Genomic DNA, 17,982 nt, shown 5'->3' on the forward strand with positions numbered 1-17,982 from the left:
AGGGAAGTACTTACTCTATATGTTGCCAACTTGTGCTTCCCAAGCGCTTAGTACAGTGCTCGGCACACAGTAAGCGCTCAATAAATACGACTGATGATGATGAATAAACAGCGCCATTTCCGGCCTACAGCGAGGTCACGGTGTGGCCTGGTCCGCCCTTGGCCGGAAGCTGGACGCTCTGACATATTTATTACTCTATTTATTTTACTTGTACATATCTATTTTATTTTGTTAATATGTTTGGTTTTGTTCTGTCTCCCCCTTCTAGACTGTGAGCCCACTGTTGGGTAGGGACCGTCTCTATAGGTTGCCAACTTGTACTTCCCAAGCGCTTAGTACAGTGCTCTGCACACAGTAAGCGCTCAATAAGTACGATTGATTGATGGGCCCAGTGACCCTGGAGTCCCCTCTCCGACCCGGGGCCACCTTCCAGCACAGTGCTGGGTGGTGTGGCCTCGAGGCTCCTAACACTGTCTGGTAAAGATGGCTCCGGGCTCCGTGATGGACGCCCCCCGGGGCCTAGGGACCTCCGACCTCGCAACCAAACCGGGACTGACTAGGGCTCAGCCCTGTACTGAACGCTCAGCATCACGTGTTTGGCAGGTAAGATCAGTCAATCAATCAATCGTATTTATTGAGCACTTACTGTGTGCAGAGCACTGTACTAAGCGCTTGGGAAGTACAAGTTGGCAACATAAGACGGGCTCCCTGCCCGCCAGTATGTGGTGGGGGGGCGTCTAAGTGGCAGCGTATTGGTGTCTTCACTCGTTCTCCATTATCCAGCTTGTGGATTATCCAGGTGTCAGTCGATCGTACTTATCGAGCGCTTACCGTGTGCAGAGCACTGTACTAAGCGCTTGGGAGAGTGCAATGTAACGGACACATTCCCTGCCCACAACGGGCTTACAGTCCAGAGGGGCAGACAGATATAAGTGACAGATATGTACCAGAGAAGCAGCGTGGCTCAGTGGAAAGAGCCTGGGCTTGGGAGTCAGAGGTCATGGGTTCTAATCCCTGCTCTGCCACGTCTGCTGCGTGACCTTGGGCAAGTCGCTTCACTTCTCTGAGCCTCAGTTGCCTCATCTGGAAAACGGGGATTAAGACTGTGAGCCCCACAGGGGACAACCTTGTATCCCCCCCAGCGCTTAGAACAGTGCTTTGCATATTGTAAGCGCTTAACGAATGCCATCATTATTATTATTATGATTATTACCTAAGTGCTGTGGGGCTGGGGAGGGGGATGGATAATTCCTCTCTGTTCCTTTTTGGCACTCACCCCCCACAAACATCACATCCATCACATTCCAACCTCCCAATGGGAGAGGCGACACTTTCCCATTTCACAGATGAGGAAATTTTTGCCAATTTGTACTTCCCAAGCGCTTGGTACAGTGCTCTGCACATAGTAAGCGCTCAATAAATATGATTGATGATGATGAGGAGGAAGCCAAAGTCCCAAGGTCCCGCAGCTGGCCAAAGGGGCCCTTGCCTTTCTCTGGAACCGTGTCAAGGGTGTGGGGGGTAAGGGGGGACTCGATCACCTGACCTTCGAGGAGCATCACGTATGGAGGGGCTGCCCTCCACCCCCCCCCCAGCCTCAGTTTCCCTGGCAGAGCCCGGCCCAGGTGCCAACAGGGGGAGAGTGGAGCCATGAGATCCCTGCCCTCAGGGGGCCGTGTGGACACAGACGTTTACTGTGTAAGTAATAAAAATTTATTGATAACCGCAGGCTGCTGCCTCCCGTCCCAGGGGAGGAGAGGAAGGAGGGAGCCGGCCAGCACATCAGAGAAATCACATGTGGTCCTCACCCACCCAACTCGGGGGGGTCCCACCCTCCACCGGGGGATAGGGCGCAGGGCGGCAGCGGCACTTCATTCGTCCCGTGTACGTAGTGGGGGGGATTGGCAGGGCGCGCCAGGGGAGTCACGTGATGCTGGTTGGGCCCCCCGGGGCCCTCGGGGTTGGGTGGGGGGGCACCGAGGACCGGCGGCTCCTGAGACGCTCTTCTCTCACACTCACTTCTTGCCCTTGACCAGGAGACTGTCGCTGGGGAGAGACACGCGACCCATTCACTCATATTTTTTAGACTGTGAGCCCACTGTTGGGTAGGGACTGTTGCCAACTTGTACTTCCCAAGCGCTTGGTCCAGTGCTCTGCACGCAGTAAGCGCTCAATAAATACGATTTGAGTGCTTACTGCGTGCACAGCGCTGTACTGACCCACCTCTCCCCTTCCCTCCACCTCCCGGCGCTTGGGGCCTTCATCCCTCTGTCTTTAACAGCCTTCTTGTACGGTTTACTCTTCCTTTTGCCAAACGGCTCGTTGGGAGACTCTCACCTTAATATTACTTCCCCGTTCTCTGCCCCCAATAGTATTTACTAAATACCCCTATTCCCCACTCCCATCCACCCGATCCGTGTGGGAGCACTGCCAGGGGAGCCCGAGGGCCAGGAAAGCAGGGAATGGCGGTTTCGGACGACCCGGCATCTTACCTTCCCCTGGAGAGCGGCGGAGGTGTCGGAAAGAGGGGTGGGAGAGAGAGAAAAACCCATTTTAGCATCCTTGGGGCGGCCCGGGGAGACCGCCCGGCTGTGACCCCGCCCTCCCCTCCCTCCCCGGCTTGGGGGGTAAAGTGAGGGAAGGCCCCGCTCACCGGGTGAAACTCTCGTCCTGTAGGTTCAGCACGAGGTTGTCGGCCGTCAGGTAGATTCGGTTCTGTGACGTGGCGATCTGGAGTCGGGTGGGGACGGGGCGTGTGAGCCAAGAGCGGCCGGGACCCGGCCGGCCGCCCCCCACCCCCGCCCCCCGGGCAGCCCCCCGCCTCACCGTTTTGGAGATGTTCTGCGCAGCCCGGATCTTGCGCAGTTTGATGTAGCCGGGGTTCTTGCCCAGGGCCTCCCCGAGGTGGCAAGGTGGGTCAAGGAAAGCCACGGCCCGGACCCCCGGGGACCCCCCCCCCGCCGCCGCCCTCCCGATGGCCGTCAGACCCAGGAGTGTGCTCACTCTGGCCCAGAGCCCCCCACCCGGCCCGGCCCCCTGTGGGCCCTCCCTCCTGCGGGCGGCTGCCGAGGCTCGGGAGCAGCCGCGGGGCAGAGGGGGCCGGTCCTGCTTTCGATCTGGCCTTACAGCGGGGCCCGAGTGGCTGATGTGGCTCCCGCCAAGATTTCAGATCCCACCCCCCCGGGGGGCCGGAGGGCACAGGGCAGAGAGCTCCGGGCTCGTATTCGCCTTGGTCTCATCATCCGGCCGGAGCCGGTGGGGATGTCGGGGAGGGCGGTCCCAGCCCCCCCACCGGGGCCGCCGCCGCAAGAGGATATCATCTTGGCGGCCTCGGCCTCCCCCTCGGCCTGCACGATCTTCTGCCGCTGCTCCTGCTTGGCCTTCTCCACCAGAAACTGAGCGCGCTGGGCCTCTTGCTGGGCTGGGGGCAGAGACTCGGGGGTCAGCGGGGCCGGGCCCGGCGCCCCCGGCTCCCCCGTCCCCCGCCCCGGGCTCCCCCCGCCGCACTGACCCACTTGCTTGGCCTCCACGGCGGCCGTGTACTCGCGGCTGAAGCTGAGCTCGGTGATGGCCACGTCGTCCAGGATGAGGCTGAAGTCCTTGGCTCGCTCCGTCAGCTCCCTCCGGATCAGCAAGGACACCTGCGGTGTGTGTGGGGGGTCCAGATGCAGCAGCCGGCGAGGGCCAGGGCAGGGGGACCACCCCATCCCCTCTCCTGCCCTCCTCGGGGTACCGACTATGGGTCCCGGGCCACGGGCATGAGGTAGGTTGGCCGCGGCCGCTCGGCAGGGAAGTGGGTTCCAGTCCCAGCTGGGCCCCCGGGTGACCTTGGCCAAGTCGGTTAGCCTTCCGGGCCCCATTTCCTCACCCGGAAAACAGGGACAAGAAAAACAGGACACGGGTCTTCCAGTCGGAAGGGTCTGGGTTCTAATCGTGGCTTTGCCCTCGCCTGCCGTGCGACCTGGGGCAAATCCCTCCACCTCCCTCTGCCCCAGTTCCCTCAGCTGTGAAACGGGGATGAAGACCGTGAGCCGCATGTGGGACGGGGACCGTGTCCAACCCCATTTGCTTGTATTCACCCCAGCGCGTAGTTCGGTGCCTGGCACACGGTAAGCAGATGCCACAGTTACGATTGTTATCATTAAACACGCTCCCTCTCCTAAACTACAAGCCCCGTGTGGGACAGGGACCGTCTCACCTGACTGCCCCGTATCAGGGACACAGTCCCTGTCCCACGTGGGGCTTGCGGTCTTAACCCCCATTTTACAGGTGAGGTAACGGAGGCACAGAGAATTAAAGCGACTTCCCCGAGCTCAGAGCGGCCAGGTGGCAGAGGCAGGATTAGAACCCAGGTTCTTCCGACTCCCAGACTCGCAAGCGTTCAAGAGATGTCTGAGTCCCTGAAGTACGATTAGGCGGCAGGAGGGTCCGGGGGAGATGACAGGGTCGGGGGCCCCTCTCCCCTCCCTCAAGGCCAACCTGGGCCCGCTGGGTGATGAGTTGGGAGGCGTTGAACTTGGCCACGACGCTCTTGAGGACCTCGTTGACGATGGAGGGCAGTACCCGCTCCTCGTAGTCCAGCCCCAGGCGCTGGTACATGCTGGGCAGCTCCAGGGCGTTTGGCCGCGACAGGACCCGCAGGGAAATGTTCACCATCTGCAGGTCTGGAGGGGATCGATACGGTCGACTGTATTTACTGAGTGCCACACTATGTGCAGAGCACTGTACTGAGCCCTCGGGAGAACACGATCAACAGTAGACACCCCCCCCCTCTGCCCACCCCGAGCCTGCTGCAGCCCCCTACTCACCTTTGGAGCCGGTTGGGGAGGAGATCTTGCGGGGCCGGGCGCGGATGTCATAGATGATGGGATACTGGAACCAGGGGATCCTGGCGGGGGGGAGGTTCGGGTGAGGGAGACCCCCTTCCCCCCGGGGTCCGCCCCTTGAGGACCCCCGCTTCCCTCCCCTGCGTGGCTCAGTGACAAGAGCCCGGGCTGGGGGGGTCCGAGGTCGTGGGTTCTAATCCCCACTCCGCCACCTGCCAGCTGGGCGACTTTGGGCAAGCCACTTCTCTGGGCCTCAGTTCCCTCATCTCCAAAACGGGGATGAAGACTGTAAGCCCCACCTGACGACCCCGTACCCACCACGGTGCTCGGCACATAGTAAGCGCTTAATAAATACCGTTATTATTACCTGAAGTGGAGCCCCTCGGCCAGGATGGTGTCCTGCTGCACGCCCCCGATGCGGTTGAAGAAGATGGCCCTCTGCCCGCCCTCCACTGCGGAGACAGACAGGCGAGTCTGAGCCCCCTTTTTCCTCTCCTCCTCCCCAACCACCCTGCCCTACCTCCTTCCCCTCCCCACAGCACTTGTCCATATCTGTACAGATTTACTACTCTTATTTTACATGCACGTATTCTATTTTTTGTTAATAATAATGGCATTTATTAAGTGCTTACTACGTGCAAAGCACTGTTCTAAGCGCTGGGGGGGTTACAAGGTGATCAGGTTGTCCCACAGGGGGCTCAGTCTTATTCCCCATTTTCCAGATGAGGGAACTGAGGCCCAGTGAAGTGACTTGCCGAGAGTCACACTTGGCGGAGCCGGGATTTGAACCCATGACCTCTGACTCCAAAGCCCGGGCTCTTTCCGCTGAGCCACGCTGCTTCTCGTTAACGATGTGCGTATAGAGAGCGAGGTCCCCGTGGGACAACCTCATCACCTTTTAGACTGTGAGCCCACTGTTGGGTAGGGACTGTCTCTATATGTTGCCAATTTGTACTTCCCAAGCGCTTAGTACAGTGCTGTGCACATAGTAAGCGCTCAATAAATACGATTGATGATGATGATGATCACCTTGTAAACTCCCCAGGGCTTAGAATGGTGCTTTGCACATAGTAAGTGCTTAGCAAATGCCATTATTATTATAATATAGCTTTAATTCTATTTGTTCTGACAATTTTGACTCCCGTCTCCATGTTTTGTTTTGTTTTCCGTCTCCCCCTTCTAGCCTGTGAGATCGTGCTTGGATAGGACCGTCTCTATCTGTTGCCGACTTGGCCTTCCCAAGCGCTTAGTCCAGTGCTCTGCACACAGTAAGCGCTCACGGCTCAGTGGAAAGAGCCCGGGCTTTGGAGTCAGAGGTTCAAATCCCAGCTCCGGGACTTTGGGCAAGTCACTTCACCTCTCTGTGCCTCAGTTCCCTCATCTGTAAAACGGGAATGAAGACTGTGAGCCCCACGTGGGACAACCTGATCACCTTGTATCCCCCCTCAGCGCTTAGAACGGTGCTTGGCACATAGCAAGCGCTTAACAAATACCATCATCATCATTATTATTATTATCCTCTGTGCCTCAGTGCCCTCATCTGTAAAATGGGGATTAAGGCTGTGAGCCCCACGTGGGACAACCTGATCACCTTGTATCCCCCCTCAGCGCTTAGAACGGTGCTCGGCACATAGTAAGCGCTTAACAAATACCATCGTCATTATTATTATCCTCTGTACCTCAGTTCCCTCATCTGTAAAATGGGGATTAAGGCTGTGAGCCCCCCGTGGGACAACCTGATCATCTTGTATCCCCCCACCAGCGCTTAGAACGGTGCTTGGCACATAGTAAGCGCTTAACAAATACCATCATCATTATAATTATCCTCTGTGCCTCAGTGCCCTCATCTGTAAAATGGGGATTAAGGCTGTGAGCCCCACGTGGGACAACCTGATCACCTGGTGTCCCTCCCAGCGCCTAGAACGGTTAACAGATACCATCATCATCATTATTATTGTTATTAAATGCGATGGTATGAGTGAATGGGGCGGGGGGGGGGGGGTCAGGCCCGGGGTCAAAGGTCGGGGGGGTCGCGTCTGACCTGTGAAGACGGACTCGCGGACGCCGTAGGCCAGGGCCCCGGCCCCCAGCAGCAGCTTCAGGGCCGTGCCCATGCCCCGGGGCCCGGAGGGCAGGCGGCCCGCCAGGTCCTTCAGGTTCTGGGCCATGGTGTTCTGGGGGGGGGGCAGTCACAGGGGGGCACACGGCGGGGGGGGGGCAGTCAGAGGGGGGCACACGGGGGGCAGTCAGAGAGGCACACAGAGGCAGTCAGGGGGAACACGGGGGTCAGTCAGAGGGGCACACGGGGGGCACACAGAGGCAGACATAGGGGGAACACGGGGGCAGAGGGGAGCACAGGGGGGCAGTCAGTGGGGGGCACAGGGGGGCTGTCAGAGGGGGGCACACAGGGGCAGTCGCAGGGGGCACAGAGGGGGCAGTCAAAGGGGGGCACAGAGGGGAGCAGACGGGGCAGTCAGAGGGGGGCACAGGGGGGCAGTCAGTGGGGGGCACACGGGGGGCAGTCAGAGGGGGGCACAGGGGGGCAGTCAGTGGGGGGCACACGGGAGGCAGTCAGAGGGGGGCACACGGGGGGCAGTCAGAGGGGCACACAGGGGCAGTCATAGGGGGGCCCACGGGGGGATCAGTCATAGGGGGGCACACGAGGGGCAGTCAGAGGGGGGCACACAGGGCAGCACACGGGGCAGTCAGAGGGGCCACGGAGGGGAGCAGACGGGGGGCAGTCAGAGGGGGGCAGTCATTGGGGGGCACAGAGGGGGTCCCCCCGCCCCCCGCCCGCCCCGGGCTCGTCACCTGTCCCACGAGGCTAGGCCGCCCACAGGGGTCCAGCAGAAAGGGCACCGGAAGCGTCCGCCCCCCCCGCCGAGCAACTTCCGGCCCCGCCCCCGCCCGTCGGGGCAGGCGCACTTCCGGTCGGGGCGGCGTCACTTCCGGCCGCAAGATGGCGGCGGCGGCGGCGGGGGGGAGGCCCGGGGAGCGCGAGGCCGGGTCGGGCCCGGCCGCCAAGCGGGGCTGCTTCGGGCCGGGCCGCGGGGAGGCCGACGGCCGGAGGCTCCTCGTCGTCTTGGAGGGGGCCGCGCTGGAGACCGTCAAGGTACCGGCCCGGGGGGGACCCCGACCGTCATCATCACCGTCATCATCATCATCATTATTGGCGTTTGTTAAGCGCTTACTATGTGCCAAGCACTGTTCTAAGCGCTGGGGAGGTTACAAGGTGATCAGGTTGCCCCACGGGGGGCTCACAGTCTGAATCCCCATTTTACAGATGAGGGAACTGAGGCCCAGAGGATAGTAATGATGATGATGGTATTTGTTAAGCGCTTACTACGTGCCAAGCACCGTTTTAAGCGCTGGGGAGGGATGCAAGGTGATCAGGTTGTCCCACGTGGGGCTCACAGTCTTCATCCCCCTTTTACAGATGAGGTAACTGAGGCACAGAGAATAATAATGATGATGATGGTGTCTGGTAAGCGCTTACTATGTGCAAAGCACTGTTCTAAGCTCTGGGGAGGTTACAAGGTGATCAGGTTGCCCCACGGGGGGCTCACAGTCTTCACCCCCATTTTACAGATGAGGGAACTGAGGCCCAGAGAAGAATAATGATGATGATGATGATGATGGTGTCTGTTAAGCGCTTACTACGTGCAAAGCACCGTTTTAAGCCCCGGGGAGGGATACAAGGTGATCAGGTTGTCCCCCGGGGGGCTCACAGTCTTCATCCCCATTTTACAGATGAGGGAACTGAGACCCAGAGGATAGTAATAATGATGGTGGTATTTGTTAAGCGCTTACTACGTGCAAAGCACCGTTCTAAGCGCTGGGGAGGTTACAAGCTGATCAGGTCGACCCACGTGCGGCTCACAATCTTCATCCCCGTTTTACAGATGAGGGAACTGAGGCCCAGAGGATAGTAATAATGATGATGGTGTCTGTTAAGCGCTTACTACGTGCAAAGCACCGTTTTACGCGCTGGGGAGGGATGCAAGGTGATCAGGTTGTCCCACGTGGGGCTCACAGTCTTCATCCCCATTTTACAGATGAGGGAACTGAGGCCCAGAGGATAGTAATGATGATGATGGTATTTGTTAAGCGCTTACTACGTGCCAAGCACCGTTTTAAGCGCTGGGGAGGTTACAAGCTGATCAGGTCGACCCACGTGGGGCTCGCAATCTTCATCCCCATTTTACAGATGAGGGAACTGAGGCCCAGAGGATAGTAATGATGATGATGGTATTTGTTAAGCGCTTACTACGTGCCAAGCACCGTTTTAAGCGCTGGGGAGGTTACAAGCTGATCAGGTCGACCCACGTGGGGCTCGCAATCTTCATCCCCATTTTACAGATGAGGGAACTGAGGCCCAGAGGATAGTAATGATGATGATGGTATTTGTTAAGCGCTTACTACGTGCAAAGCACCGTTTTACGCGCTGGGGAGGGATCCAAGGTGATCGGGTTGTCCCACGTGGGGCTCACAGTCTTCACCCCCCTTTTACAGATGAGGGAACTGAGGCCCAGAGAATAATAATGATGATGATGATGATGTTATCTGTTAAGCGTTTACTACGTGCAAAGCACCGTTTTAAGCGCTGGGGAGGGATACAAGGTGATCAGGTTGTCCCACGTGGGGCTCACAGTCTTCATCCCCCTTTTACAGATGAGGGAACTGAGGCAACAGAGAATAATAATGATGATGATGGTATCTGATAAGCGCTTACTACGTGCAAAGCACCGTTTTAAGCGCCGGGGAGGGATGCAAGGTGATCAGGTTGTCCCCCGGGGGGCTCACAGTCTTCACCCCCCTTTTACAGATGGGGGAACTGAGGCCCAGAGGATAGTAATGATGATGATGGTATTTGTTAAGCGCTTACTACGCGCAAAGCACCGTTTTACGCGCTGGGGAGGGATACAAGCTGATCAGGTCGACCCACGTGGGGCTCACAATCTTCATCCCCATTTTACAGATGAGGGAACTGAGGCCCAGAGGATAGTAATAATGATGATGGTGTCTGTTAAGCGCTTACTACGTGCAAAGCACCGTTTTACGCGCTGGGGAGGGATGCAAGGTGATCAGGTTGTCCCACGTGGGGCTCACAGTCTTCATCCCCCTTTTACAGATGAGGGAACTGAGGCAACAGAGAATAATAATGATGATGATGGTATTTGTTAAGCGCTTACTACGTGCAAAGCACCGTTTTAAGCGCTGGGGAGGGATGCAAGGTGATCAGGTTGTCCCCCGGGGGGCTCACAGTCTTCATCCCCCTTTTACAGATGAGGGAACTGAGGCAACAGAGAATAATAATGATGATGATGGTATTTGTTAAGCGCTTTACGTGCAAAGCACCGTTTTACGCGCTGGGGAGGGATCCAAGGTGATCGGGTTGTCCCACGTGGGGCTCACAGTCTTCATCCCCATTTTACAGATGAGGGAACTGAGGCACCAGAGAATAATAATGATGATGATGGTATTTGTTAAGCGCTTACTACGTGCAAAGCACCGTTTTAAGCGCTGGGGAGGGATGCAAGGTGATCGGGTTGTCCCACGTGGGGCTCACAGTCTTCATCCCCCTTTTGCAGATGAGGGAACTGAGGCACAGAGAATAATAATGATGATGATGATGGTGTCTGTTAAGCGTTTACTACGTGCCAAGCACCGTTTTAAGCGCTGATGAGGGATACCAGGTGATCACGTTGTCCCACATGGGTCTCACGGTCTTCATCCCCCTTTTACAGATGAGGGAACTGAGGCCCAGAGGATAGTAATAATGATGATGGTGTCTGTTAAGCGCTTACTACGTGCAAAGCACCGTTTTACGCGCTGGGGAGGGATGCAAGGTGATCAGGTTGTCCCACATGGGGCTCACAGTCTTCATCCCCATTTTACAGATGAGGGAACTGAGGCCCAGAGGATAGTAATGATGATGATGGTATTTGTTAAGCGCTTACTACGTGCCAAGCACCGTTTTAAGCGCTGGGGAGGTTACAAGCTGATCAGATCGACCCACGTGGGGCTCACAATCTTCATCCCCATTTTACAGATGAGGAAACTGAGGCCCAGAGGATAGTAATGATGATGATGGTATTTGTTAAGCGCTTACTACGTGCCAAGCACCATTTTAAGCGCTGGGGAGGGATGCAAGGTGATCAGGTTGTCCCACGTGGGGCTCACAGTCTTCATCCCCCTTTTACAGATGAGGGAACTGAGGCCCAGAGAACAGTAATAATGATGATGGTGATGGTATCTGTTAAGCGCTTACTACGTGCCAAGCACCGTTTTAAGCGCTGGGGAGGGATGCCAGGTGATCAGGTTGTCCCACGTGGGGCTCACAGTCTTCATCCCCCTTTTACAGATGAGGGAACTGAGGCACCAGAGAATAATAATGATGATGATGGTATTTGTTAAGCGCTTACTACGTGCAAAGCACCGTTTTACGCGCTGGGGAGGGATCCAAGGTGATCGGGTTGTCCCACGTGGGGCTCACAGTCTTCATCCCCATTTTACAGATGAGGGAACTGAGGCACCAGAGAATAATAATGATGATGATGGTATCTGATAAGCGCTTACTACGTGCAAAGCACCGTTTTAAGCGCCGGGGAGGGATGCAAGGTGATCAGGTTGTCCCCCGGGGGGCTCACAGTCTTCACCCCCCTTTTACAGATGAGGGAACTGAGGCCCAGAGAATAATAATGATGATGATGATGTTATCTGTTAAGCGTTTACTACGTGCAAAGCACCGTTTTACGTGCTGGGGAAGGATGCAAGGTGATCAGGTTGTCCCCCGGGGGGGCTCACAGTCTTCACCCCCCTTTTACAGATGAGGGAACTGAGGCCCAGAGAATAATAATGATGATGATGATGATGTTATCTGTTAAGCGTTTACTACGTGCAAAGCACCGTTTTAAGCGCTGGGGAGGGATACAAGGTGATCAGGTTGTCCCACGGGGGGCTCACAGTCTTCACCCCCCTTTTACAGATGAGGGAACTGAGGCCCAGAGAATAATAATGATGATGATGGTATTTGTTAAGCGCTTACTACGTGCAAAGCACCGTTTTAAGCGCCGGGGAGGGATACAAGGTGATCAAGTTGTCCCCCGGGGGGCTCACAGTCTTCACCCCCATTTTACAGATGAGGGAACTGAGGCAACAGAAAATAATAATGATGATGATGATGGTGTCTGTTAAGCGTTTACTACGTGCAAAGCACCGTTTTACATGCTGGGGAGGGATGCAAGATGATCAGGTTGTCCCACGGGGGGCTCACAGCCTTCATCCCCCTTTTACAGATGAGGGAACTGAGGCAACAGAGAATAATAATGATGATGATGATGGTGTCTGTTAAGCGCTTACTACGTGCAAAGCACCGTTTTAAGCGCTGGGGAGGGATACAAGGTGATCAGGTTGTCCCACGGGGGGCTCACAGTCTTCATCCCCCTTTTACAGATGAGGGAACTGAGGCAACAGAGAATAATAATGATGATGATGGTATCTGGTAAGCGCTTACTATGTGCAAAGCACTGTTCTAAGCGCTGGGGAGGTTACAGGGTGATCAGGTTGCCCCACGGCGGGGCTCACAGTCTTCATCCCCATTTTACAGATGAGGGAACTGAGGCCCAGAGAAGCGAGTTGCCCAAAGTCACCCAGCTGACGGTTGGCAGAGCTGGGATTTGAACCCATGACCTCTGACCCCAAAGCCCTTGCTCTTTCCACTGAGCCACTATGCTTAGCACTCACTGTAATGCTGTTGTTGTTATTATCATAATGGTGGTGTTTGTTAAGCGCTTACTATGTGCCAAGCACTGTTCTAAGCGCTGGGGAGTTTACAAGGTCATCCCACATGGGGCTCACAGTCTTCATCCCCCTTTTACAGGTGAGGGAACTGAGGCCCAGAGAAGTGAAGTGACTTGCCCAAAGTCACCCAGCTGACAGTTGGCAGAGTCGGGATTTGAACCCATGACCTCTGACTCCAAAGCCCCTGCTCTTTCTACTTAGCCACGCTGCTTAGCGCTCACTATAATAATGGTTGTTATTTGTTAAGCGCTTACTATGTGCAAAGCACCGTTCTAAGTGCTGGGGAGGATCCCAGGTCATCAAGTTGTCCCACGGGGGGGGCTCACAGTCTTCATCCCCATTTTACAGATGAGGGAACTGAGGCCCAGAGAAGCGACTTGCCCAAAGTCACACAGCTGACAGTTGACGGAGCTGGGATTTGAACCCATGACCTCTGACTCCAAAGCCCGGGCTCTTGCCACTGAGCCACGCTGCTTAGCGCTCGCTATAGTAATGGTGGTATTTGTTAAGCGCTTACTATGTGCAAAGCACTGTTCATTCATTCATTGAATCGTATTTATTGAGCGCTTAGTGTGCAGAGCACTGTACTAAGCGCTTGGGAAGTACAAGTTGGCAACATATAGAGACGGTCCCTACCCAACAGTGGGCTCCCAGTCTCCTGGGGGGGACACAAGGTGATCAGGTTGCCCACAGTCTTCTGAGAAGCAGCGTGGCTCAGTGGAAAGAGCTTGGGCTTGGGAGTCAGAGGTCATGGGTTCGAATCCCGGCTCCGCCACTTGTCAGCTGGGTGATTTGGAGCAAGTTGCTTAACTTCTCTGGGCCTCAGTTTCCTCAGTAAAATGGGGATGAAGACTGTGAGCCCCACGTGGGGCCACCTGATTACCCTGTACCTACCCCAGTGCTTAGAACAGTGCTTGGCACCTAGTAAGCATTTAACAAGTACCCGGGAGAAGCAGCGTGGCCCAGTGGAAAGAGCCCGGGCTTTGGAGTCAGAGGTCATGGGTTCAAATCTCAGCCCTGCCAATTGTCAGCTGTGTGACTTTGGGCAAGTCACTTAATAGATCTGGGCCTCAGTTCCCTCATCTGGAAAATGGGGGATGAAGACTGTTGTCCCCGTGGGACAACTTGATCACCTTGTAACCTCCCCAGCGCTTAGAACAGTGCTTTGCACATAGTAAGCGCTTAATAAATGCCATCATTATTATTATTATTACTAGTAATTCTCATTTCACAGATCATTATTATTCTTTTAGACTGTGAGCCCACTGTTGGGCAGGGACTGTCTCTATATGTTGCCAGTTTGTACTTCCCAAGCGCTCAGTACAGTGCTCTGCACACAGTAAGCGCTCAATAAACACGATTGATGATGATGATTATTATTATCGTTATTACTAGGAATTCTCATTTCACAGGTCATGGAGGCACAGAGAAGTGAAGTGACCTTCCCAAGGCCACTTAACAGACAAGTGGTAGAGCGGGGATGAGAACTCGCGGGCCGGGATCCGGCCACCTGGCCTCTGGGCCTCAGTTTCCCCACCTGTGCCGTGTGGAAGAGCGATTTCGTCTTTCAGTAATAGTCAATCGATGGTCTTTTTTGAGCGACTTACTCGGTGCAGAGTACTGTACTAAGCGCTTGGGAGAGCACATTACAACAGTCAGTAGGCACATTTCCTGCCCACGGGGAGCCTATAGTGTAGAGGGGGGTTATAGACATTAATTTCCCCCACTAGACTGTGAGCTCGTGGGCAGGAATGTGTCTTTTGGTTATAGCGTACTCTCCCAAGCATTTAGTACAGTGCTCTACGCACAGTAAGCACTCAGTAAATGACTGAATGAATAGTATAAATAAATAAGTTACGGGTGTGAGTGTAAGTGCTATGGAACTGGGGCTGGTAAAGTGCTTAAAGTTCAATCAGTGGTATTTATTGAGCGCTTATTATGTGCGGTGCACTGTAGTAAATGCTTGGGAGAGTACACTACAGCAAAATTATCAGATACGTTCCCTGCCATATTTATTACTCTATTTATTTATTTATTTTACTTGTACATTTCTATCCTATTTATTTTATTTTGTTGGTATGTTTGGTTCTGTTCTCTGTCTCCCCCTTTTAGACTGTGAGCCCACTGTTGGGTAGGGACTGTCTCTATGTGTTGCCAATTTGTACTTCCCAAGCGCTTAGTACAGTGCTCTGCACATAGTAAGCGCTCAATAAATATGATTGATTGATTGATTGCCCCGAACAAGCTTCTAGTCTGTTATACAGTCTACTACGGTTGGCATTAGTGATTACGATACATGTTAAACGTTTACTACGTGCTAAGCACTGTACTAAGTGCTGGGATGGATACAGGGTAATCAGGTTGGACACAGTCCCTGCCCCGCAAGGGGTTCCCAGTCTAAGTAGGAGGGAGTAGGATTTCGTCCCCATTTTGCAGATGAGGAAACCGAGGCACAGAGAAGCGACTTGCCCAGGGCCACAGACCGACAAGAGGCGGAGATGAGATTAGAACCCAGGTCCTCTGAGGTTAAGATGGGCTTCGTTGATGCGAAAGTGCTTTGGGACGGTTAAAATCCCGTACAGGTTCAGGGGGTTATAGGACCTCGCTGGCGTCACTTCTCTCCTGTCCCGCCAGTCGCTGATACGTAGTGAGCACTTACTGTGTGCAGAGCACTGTAGTGAGCGCTTGAGTCCAGTACAACCGAGTTGGTAGGCATATTTCCTGCCCACGGGGAGCTAATAGTGTAGAGGAGGGTTATAGACATTCATTTCCCCCACTAGACTGTGAGCTTGTGGGCAGGAATGTGTCTGTTATAGCGTACTCTCCCAAACACTTAGTACAGTGCTCTGCACACAGTAAGCTCTCAGTAAATGAGTGAATAAATAGTATAAATAAATAAGTTACAGGTGTGAATGTAAGTGCTATGGAACTGGGGCTGGTAAAGTGCTTAAAGTTCAATCAGTGGTATTTTTTGAGCGCTTATTATGTGCGGTGCACTGTATTAAATGCTTGGGAGAGTACACTACAGCAAAATTATCAGATACGTTCCCTGCCCCGAACAAGCTTCTAGTCTGTTATACAGTCTACTACGGTTGGCATTAGTGATTGGGTAGGGACTGTCTCTATGTGTTGCCAATTTGTACTTCCCAAGCGCTTAGTACAGTGCTCTGCACATAGCGCTCAGTAAATACGATTGATTGATTGATTGATTGATTACGGTACATGTTAAACGTTTACTACGTGCTAAGCACTGTACTGAGTGCTGGGGTGGATACAGGGTGATCAGTTTGGACACAGTCCCTGCCCCGCAAGGGGTTCCCAGTCTAAGTAGGAGGGAGTAGGATTTCGTCCCCATTTTGCAGAGGAGGAAACCGAGGCACAGAGAAGCGACTTGCCCAGGGCCACAGACCGACAAGAGGCGGAGATGAGATTAGAACCCAGGTCCTCTGGGGTTAAGATGGGTTTTGCTTTGGGACAGTTAAAATCCCTTACAGGTTCAGGGGATTATAGGACCTCGCTGGCGTCACTTCTCTCCTGTCCCGCCAGTCGCTGGTACGTATTGAGCACTTACTGCGTGCCGAGCACTGTAGTGAGCGCTTGAGTCCGGCACAACCGAGCTGGTAGGCACGTTCCCTGCTCACGGCAGGCTTGCGTTCTGGATCATTTCTCTAACTCATCCTCTCCTTCCGCCTCTCACCCTCTAACCGTGGGCAGCCCGCAAAGCCCTCCCAAGCAGCGTGGCCCAGTGGGGAGAGGCAGGGGACTTGGGTTCAAATCCCAGCACCGCCGCTTGTTTGACAAACCCGACCTGTTGTGTATGTTTGTACATATTTTTTTACTCTATTTATTTAATTTACTTGTACATATCTAGTCTATTTTATTTTGTTAGTATGTTTGGTTTTGTTCTCTGTCTCCCCCTTTTAGACTGCGAGCCCACTGTTGGGTAGGGACTGTCTCTATGTATTGCCAATTTGTACTTCCCAAGCGCTCAGTACAGTGCTCTGCACATAGTAAGCGCTCAATAAATACGATTGATGATGATGACGATGACAACGGATGGGTGGATCGCCAGCTCCCGTGCCCCTAGCGCGATGGGTCGGCCCGTGGGCTTTGCCCCCCGTCCTGATTTCCTCCGCTCGCCCCGGGCCGGGGGGAGGACGGATGCCCACCCCCTCTACCCCTCCAACCGCAGGTGGGGAAGACGTTCGAACTGCTCAACTGCGACAAGCACAAGTCCGTGCTGCTGAAGGCCGGGCGGGACCCGGGCGAAGTGAGGCCGGACATCACCCATCAGGTACGGGGCGACGGGCCCGTGGGCGGAAGGCCGTGCGGGGAGGCCCCCCAACACTCACGCCCTCCGTGTCCCGTCCCCCCCAGAGCCTGCTGATGCTGATGGACAGCCCCCTCAACCGGGCGGGCCTGCTCCAGATCTACATCCACACCCGGAAGAACGTCCTGATCGAAGTGAACCCCCAGACCCGCATCCCCCGCACCTTCGACCGCTTCTGCGGCCTCATGGGTGAGGCCGGGGGCGGAGAGAGAGGGGGCGGGGGTGACATTTCTCCAGCCTCGCAGCGAGGTTGGGCAGGGGAGGGGGCCTGATTGGGTGGGCATCTCCCAGAAGGAGGCAGGGGCACCCTGCTTCTGGTCTGGGCGTGACCTCTGACCCTCTCCCTCTAGTTCAGCTCCTGCACAAACTCAGTGTCCGCGCAGCTGACGGCCCCCAGAAGCTGCTGAAGGTGAGGGGTGGGGGCCGAAGAGGGGGGAGGACGGGTCTGTGGCGAAGCCCCCCTCCCCTCACGCCCGCTGTCGGCCGCAGGTGATCAAGAACCCCGTGTCGGACCACTTCCCCCCGGGCTGCGTCAAGGTGGGCACCAGCTTCTCCGCCCCCACGGTCAGCGACGCCCGACAGCTGGCGCCCAGCGCCGACCCCATCGTCTTCGTGGTGGGGGCCTTTGCCCACGGCACGGTGAGTGGCCGCGGTCGGATTGGGGCGGGGGGCCGGGGGTCGGCTCCCGCCGGCGGCCCCGCTGAGCCCCCGTCGCTCTTCCGGTCCCCAGCTGGACGTGGATTACACGGAGAAGACGGTCTCCCTCAGCAACTACCCCCTCTCGGCGGCCCTGACCTGTGCCAAGCTGACCACGGCCTTCGAGGAGGCCTGGGGTGTCGTCTGACCGCGGGACCCCCCCCGGCCCAAGCTGACCGCGACCACCGAGGAGGCCCGGGGCGTCCTTTGGCGGCCGGGGGACCGCGGGGCTGGGCGCCGGCCTTCCGTGGGACTCCGGGGTGGGGCGGGGGGGGTCCCTCCGCTGCTCATTAAACCTGCTTTGATCCGAGGCGCCCGCAGCCCTGC

The 17,982-nt window shown here is 55.7% G+C and overlaps 2 protein-coding genes and 1 non-coding gene across 3 annotated transcripts; 1 reads left to right on the forward strand and 2 right to left on the reverse strand.

Moving 5' to 3' along the window:
• Nucleotides 1-1,695: 1,695 nt before the first annotated feature.
• On the reverse strand, nucleotides 1,696-7,693 carry PHB2 (prohibitin 2). The gene is made up of 11 exons (XM_038767904.1): nucleotides 7,638-7,693; nucleotides 6,868-7,000; nucleotides 5,194-5,278; nucleotides 4,809-4,888; nucleotides 4,480-4,664; nucleotides 3,512-3,641; nucleotides 3,318-3,421; nucleotides 2,827-2,904; nucleotides 2,654-2,730; nucleotides 2,493-2,498; nucleotides 1,696-2,046 (listed from the first exon to the last, which is right to left on the reverse strand). The coding sequence occupies exons 2-11, from the start codon at nucleotides 6,992-6,994 to the stop codon at nucleotides 2,016-2,018; spliced, it is 903 nt and encodes a 300-aa protein (XP_038623832.1). The 5' UTR covers nucleotides 6,995-7,000; nucleotides 7,638-7,693; the 3' UTR covers nucleotides 1,696-2,015.
• On the reverse strand, nucleotides 2,980-3,246 carry LOC119946644. Its single transcript, XR_005456441.1, has one exon. It is a non-coding gene; the product is annotated as a small nucleolar RNA U89 (small nucleolar RNA).
• Nucleotides 7,694-7,785: 92 nt separating the features above from the next.
• Nucleotides 7,786-17,965, forward strand: EMG1 (EMG1 N1-specific pseudouridine methyltransferase). The gene is made up of 6 exons (XM_038767746.1): nucleotides 7,786-7,938; nucleotides 16,822-16,923; nucleotides 17,007-17,148; nucleotides 17,310-17,368; nucleotides 17,449-17,598; nucleotides 17,690-17,965. Exons 1-6 carry the CDS (start codon nucleotides 7,786-7,788, stop codon nucleotides 17,801-17,803), a joined length of 720 nt encoding a protein of 239 aa, XP_038623674.1. The 3' UTR covers nucleotides 17,804-17,965.
• Nucleotides 17,966-17,982: the final 17 nt, after the last annotated feature.

The sequence above is a fragment of the Tachyglossus aculeatus genome, chromosome 27, assembly GCF_015852505.1.
Source record: "Tachyglossus aculeatus isolate mTacAcu1 chromosome 27, mTacAcu1.pri, whole genome shotgun sequence".
Classification (NCBI taxonomy): domain Eukaryota; kingdom Metazoa; phylum Chordata; class Mammalia; order Monotremata; family Tachyglossidae; genus Tachyglossus; species Tachyglossus aculeatus.

Excerpts from the sequence above, each read along its gene's own strand:
- PHB2 (XM_038767904.1), bottom strand. The coding sequence starts at position 6,994 with ATGGCCCAGAACCTGAAGGACCTGGCGGGCCGCCTGCCCTCCGGGCCC. Across the intron at positions 5,279-6,867 it reads CCGCGAGTCCGTCTTCACAG|TGGAGGGCGGGCAGAGGGCC; the intron begins GTCAGACGCGAC and ends CTGTCTCCGCAG. Across the intron at positions 2,905-3,317 it reads AGGCCGAGGCCGCCAAGATG|CTCGGGGAGGCCCTGGGCAA; the intron begins ATATCCTCTTGC and ends CCACCTTGCCAC.
- EMG1 (XM_038767746.1), top strand. The coding sequence starts at position 7,786 with ATGGCGGCGGCGGCGGCGGGGGGGAGGCCCGGGGAGCGCGAGGCCGGG. Across the intron at positions 16,924-17,006 it reads GGCCGGACATCACCCATCAG|AGCCTGCTGATGCTGATGGA; the intron begins GTACGGGGCGAC and ends CGTCCCCCCCAG. Across the intron at positions 17,149-17,309 it reads CCGCTTCTGCGGCCTCATGG|TTCAGCTCCTGCACAAACTC; the intron begins GTGAGGCCGGGG and ends CTCTCCCTCTAG.